The 5,348-nt window shown below is 54.4% G+C and overlaps 1 protein-coding gene across 1 annotated transcript in view; it reads right to left on the bottom strand.

Moving 5' to 3' along the window:
* Positions 1-5,348, bottom strand: part of PTCH1 (patched 1) — a 63,596-nt gene that overhangs the window by 27,436 nt on the left and 30,812 nt on the right. Inside the window, 3 exon segments of the mRNA XM_006779327.2 lie at positions 3,859-3,984; positions 4,486-4,584; positions 5,215-5,348. Coding sequence (XP_006779390.1) covers positions 3,859-3,984; positions 4,486-4,584; positions 5,215-5,348 — 359 coding nt within the window.

The following is a 5,348-nucleotide window of genomic DNA, read 5'->3' as shown; positions in this document are numbered from 1 at the left end:
TCGGGACCCACAGGTTGAGAACCGCTGTTCTAGGATTTTCTAGGAGAACTCAATGCTGGGGGTGGAGTCCTTTCAGCTTTTCTCTTGATTACAGTTATTTTTAGAATTCAGGAGGACAATGTAGACAACAAACTCTGGGTGACTCGGTTTGAACAAAAGTTCCTAAGGACAAGAGCTAAGACTGTGCAAGGATAAGCCACGCAGGCACACACGTGGCCCAGGGGTGCAGCCGGAGCGACACCGGTACTTTCCGGAGGGGCTGGGGATGTACAGGACACCAGCCTCATCCAGTGAGGAAATCTGCCCAGCATCCTCCTGTCTCTTGGTAGAAACAGCGCAATGAGAGAAGAAACCCAAATGGCTTATTACCTATCCAGGGAGTACTGGTGAGAAACTAACAGAACTTCAACACCCCCTCAAGGGCACCAGGACAGTAAAGCCAGCAGCAAGGGCTCCTCAGTAAAGGAGAAGTGTCCCTGCTGGAGCCAAGGTGAGGTTAAGAAACTGTAAGCAGTTCTGAAAAGGCGCCGGGGAGGACCGTGCTCTGTCCACCGATTCTAACTGTGCTGAAAGGCAACGTCCCTGCAAAGCACCCACGGCGGCCCCGCTGAGGCCCCTGCAGAGCACAGACACCAACAGGCCCGGCCTAGAGGGGCCCTGGTCTCCACCCGCGACCACTTGGAGCAATAAGGCATCCTCTCCCGGGAGTCCCATGGAGGAAGAAACACCACTCAGTTACCAGCAAAGCCCAGGGCAGGGCTCTGGTTCCCCAAGGCTTTCAGCGGGCGCCCCTGCCTCCTGGTACAGAGGTGGCATTCGGACAGATGGGTGGAGATAGGCAAGGAGGCGTGAGACAGCTTCTTCTGGGGAAAATTTCCATAGATTCTGGTAAAGCTACAAAACGGGAAAAGTCGCACAGGGAAAACTCCCAAGTGACCACGGGTGCCTTATTGGACAGAGCCTCTCAGGTCTCTCCCTTTAGATGCTTCGTCGGTGGCACCCTGAGAACATCAACACAAATGGATGCCCAGAGTCACAGCCGCACACTGTTCCCTGAGGGAGAGAGGCACGCCGAATGGTCAATTTCGAATGTCAACACATTTCAAAGGGCACCAGCATCAGAGTTAAAGGCTCTGATGAGTGAGTACTGCAAAACCCAGGGCGCAGTCTCTGTCTTTTCTTACATTTTCTTTTTTAAAAATTTTGTTTGACAGAAAATGAGCCTGCATCCTGGGCAACTGCTCTTTCCTACACGAGGACTCCTGGATGCTGCAGATGCCATTTTCTAAGGTGACACAGCAAGTGCCGCGGAACAGAAACGCAAACCCGGCAGCACTTGTTCAGCCTCCGGCAGGGGCTTACCTTGGAAGCACTTAGTGTACTGGCTTTTCTAAAAGACGTTAGGGAAACGCAGGTAGCGTGTCAGACCCGCACACCAGGGTGCACCATTAAAGGAGAGTGTGCCTTGATGAGTCACCCGTGTACTGAGAGAGGAGAAGAGAACATGAGAGAGGACAAGGAGGCAGCAGGAGCGGGAGGCAGAGCAGATGAAGAGCAGCGAGGGAAAGGGAGCAGGAAGGAGCGGCGGGAGAGAGGGTCCCACGACTAGAAGACTCTAGAACAACTTCTCAGTTCTAGAACCTGCCGCACAGAAAGCCAGAGCGGCGGCACAGGGAGCTGCACAGAGCCCGGGTGTGCAGGGGGCACGCCTGTGCAGGGGGCGGTCCATGGGCAGAGGGAGGTGCGTGGAGGCCTCCTGTGCAGGGGGCATGTGTGTGCAGGGGGAGGTCCATAGGCAGAGGGAGGTGCATGGAGGCCGCCTGTGCAGGGGGCGGCCCACAGCCCCGCGGCCCCTGGCCCTGCACCAGCAGCAGCTCCCTCCCTTCCACGTCACTGAGAGGTGTTTTCTGTTTCCTGAGCCTCCACCCCAGTCTCAGGTTAACTTGACCCATGTCCTCGCTATTTCTCTACATGCTATAACAAGGGAAACCTTTTTTGTTGTTTTAAATCTTTTTGCTTTCGGGAGCTGGTGGTCAGTGACCAGCACGGCATCTCTTTTCATGTTATATCCAACACTAAATATCAGACAAATCCAGGGTCCCAAACACGGGGGAGTCTTCCGCTGCCGAGTCAGTAATCAGTGAAATGAAATTCAAATACGAAGACTGAAAAAGAGCTAATCATGGTAATAAAAATGTAAACTGACACCCATCCTTAGAACCTTCTGGTGACTGAAGGCAGGAAAGCAGAATAATTGAGTGGGGTATAAAGACAGCTTGAAAGTGACCTCAGAAGCCGCTTCCTTTAAAAACCTGGCCATCTCGTGAGTCACACATCATACTGTAAAGCAGGGGTCCTCAAACTTTTTAAACAGGGGGCCAGTTCACTGTCCCTCAGACGGCTGGAGGGCCAGACTATCGTTTAAAAAAAAAACTATGAGCAAATTCCTGTGCACACTGCACATATCTTATTTTAAAGTAAAAAAACAAAATGGGAACAAATACAATATTTGTATTTGCAGGTGGCCCGCGGGCCGTAGTTTGAGGACTCCTGCTGTAAAGGATAAAGAAACGAAGGGAAAGCCATCGCTCCTTCCATCTGTTTTGGAAAAGCTTATAGAGGGATAAATGGTGATGGTTCAAAAAAAAAGTAAATGTAGCTCCCAAAACTTCAAGAATACCCCTGAGCTATCACACGCTAAGTCACTTCGCGTTAGGAAGACCGAGTGGCCAAGCAGCCTCTTCCTCCGTCCGGGGAAACGGCAGGGTTCCTGGGCGTTTCCCACAGAGCCAGTGTGAGCGGAGCCGCGGAGTGGCATGGCTGCAGCCCCGGCCCAGCCTGCAGACCTCTCCACGCTCACAGTTCACAGAAGCTGGCTCTTGTTTAAAAAAGTTCCTGATGGCCTTCAGGTGTGAAAGGAGGGAGCAGAACAATGCGGGGCCAAACTGCTCTGCATGGAGAGGAATTTTGAGTTTTCTCGGGCAGCCTAAGAGGGGACCGGGGGGCCTTTACCACCCTGTGTAAAGAGAAAAACGGGTTCAGGAGAGTCCGTGGAAGTTAACTAAGGAGAGGAGGTGGCAAGGCCCATCAACAGACCCTCCTGCAGGCAGAGAATGGCGACACCATCTCACACAGTGGCATCCAAAACCACTCGGTCTGAGTGATCACCTAGCTGGGCTGCCTGCCACCACCTTCACGGTCAGCGAGGACTGCTCCGTCGGCGGCCTGGGGCTGGGCGCGCCACGGGAAGCAGGAGGGAAGGTGGCGTGCTTGGGAGAAAGCGTGGAAACCCAGAGGGGCGCTCCAGCAGGAGGCCATGACGCAGCCAGACCAGGACCGGCGCGGGGACTCCTGCCCACGTGCAGCAGGGGCTCACTGGCATCCCCTAGGGAGCGGCCCTGGTGCCTTTCAGTTTAGCTATCCATGCAAAGGGTGACTCCTGAAGGCACCAGGCCTGGAGGACACCCAGCCACAGAAAAGGAAAGAACACCACGGCTCTCCTTAGAGCAGCGGTTCTCAACCTGTGGGTTGTGACCCCTTTGGTGGGTCAAACGACCCTTTCACAGGGGTCGCCTAAGACCATCGGAAAACACATATATAATTACATATTGTTTTTGTGATGAATCACTGTGCTTTAATTACGTGCAATCTGTAACAATGAAATTGGGGGTCACCACAACATGAGGAACTGTATTAAAGGGCCGCGGCATTAGGAAGGTTGAGAGCCACTGCCTTAGAGGAACATCAGCGTGAAGCATCTGCCCAGGAGAAAGCGTCCTAGCTGACAAGCTACGTCCCTGCCTGCACTGGGGCCGCAGCCGCTGGGCGACGCTCGCGGGCTCAGCACTGGAAACTCACCTGCAGGGAGAAGGCCCGAAGGGCAGGGATTGGGATCAACGCGGCCATGAAGAAGGCGGTGACGTTGCTGATGGATGTGAGGGCCACGCTGGCTCCCGTGCGCTTGAGGCACTCCCCGGTCCTGTCCTGAGGACGAGAAAGCACAGTGCTGAGAGCTGCACAGAGCAGGGTTTCCTGAGAGCAGGAGTTGCGTGAACAATTCAAACACAAAACCAGACCCATGGTGACGGAGAATGCTGCCTCAGGCAATCCGACAGGGAGACCCCTGGCTTCCCCCAGCCTGGGCACTGGAGCATTTTCTGTACCATCCACACACTCATGTGCTGCCCATGTTATTACCACCCAAAACACAAAGCTGCCAGATAATGACTTAGCTAATACAGTTTAAAAGGTGGTGGGGACAAAGTGACCCCCTGCCCCCCACGAACCCTCAGAGAAACAAATGCACTTTGGAATATATTTCCTGGGGTCCTTCCAGCTGACCTTCCTTATGGAGAGCCAGTAACACGTCCTCTGACTCGGGACAACATTACTTACTGGGGCAGACTGAGGAAAACCAAGTCAAATACTCAGGAACAGAGGGGCCGTGGCTGCCCCCGCAGCCCTATTCCTTTGCTTTTCTCTTACCTCAAAAGGGATTCTTTTGTTCTGCCCCGTTTCGCTGAAGGCGTGGGCCAGCAGGAACACATCATCCACACCAACGCCAAGAGCGAGAAACGGCAAGACCTGCGCGGGAAGGAGGACAGCGCGTCAGACGGGGAGGCTCAAGCCTGACCGCTCCGGGGCCGTTCCAAACACTGTCCCAGGGCCACTCAGAGCTGGCAAAGGGCAGCGTCCGTCCCTCAAGGGGAGGCCTTGCTCCGCTTTAGCTGACAGTTAAACCCCCGACGTCTAGCACTTTCGGCTCACGCTAGATCTTACACGTTTCTGATTCTAAGCGCCACACGCAATGATTTTTTTAAGTTAATAAACGAGAAGGAATGGAACTCATCTAGAGCAGCGGCTCTCCGATGTGACCCCTGGGCCAGCATCGTTGGGAACTGAATGCAGATTCTCCACCCCCATCCCTAACCAACAGGCTCAGAAATGCTGGGTGGACCCAGCCGTCCAGCGTTCACGAGCCCACTGAAGTGTGAGAATCATTGCTCTGCTAATGATCTGAATTCCACTGACGAGGGAAACATCTCTACTAATCGCCAAGTCCATTCAGCGCTCCCGCCCACAGAGGCGTGGGCACGCTCCCCTGAGGGGTGTGGCTTCCCAGCGGGAAAGACCCTCTAGGTGACATGGACACACAGGAAGCCGGGCCTGGGGAGGGGTGTTGGTCAACAAAGCGATGGGTGGCTCCTTTAGTACCTGAGTTGTTGCAGCATTAAAGGAAATCCCGATCAATGAGCACAGGCCCAATCCTGCAGCCACTGACAGTGCAACCAACAGGACGCCAGCCAGCCCCACGGCACCCTGGGACCTGGAGCAGTCCCAGCGCAGCA

Source organism: Myotis davidii, unplaced genomic scaffold (genome assembly GCF_000327345.1).
Source record: "Myotis davidii unplaced genomic scaffold, ASM32734v1 scaffold190, whole genome shotgun sequence".
Lineage (NCBI taxonomy): Eukaryota > Metazoa > Chordata > Mammalia > Chiroptera > Vespertilionidae > Myotis > Myotis davidii.
This window is presented reverse-complemented; position numbering and strand designations above follow the sequence as displayed.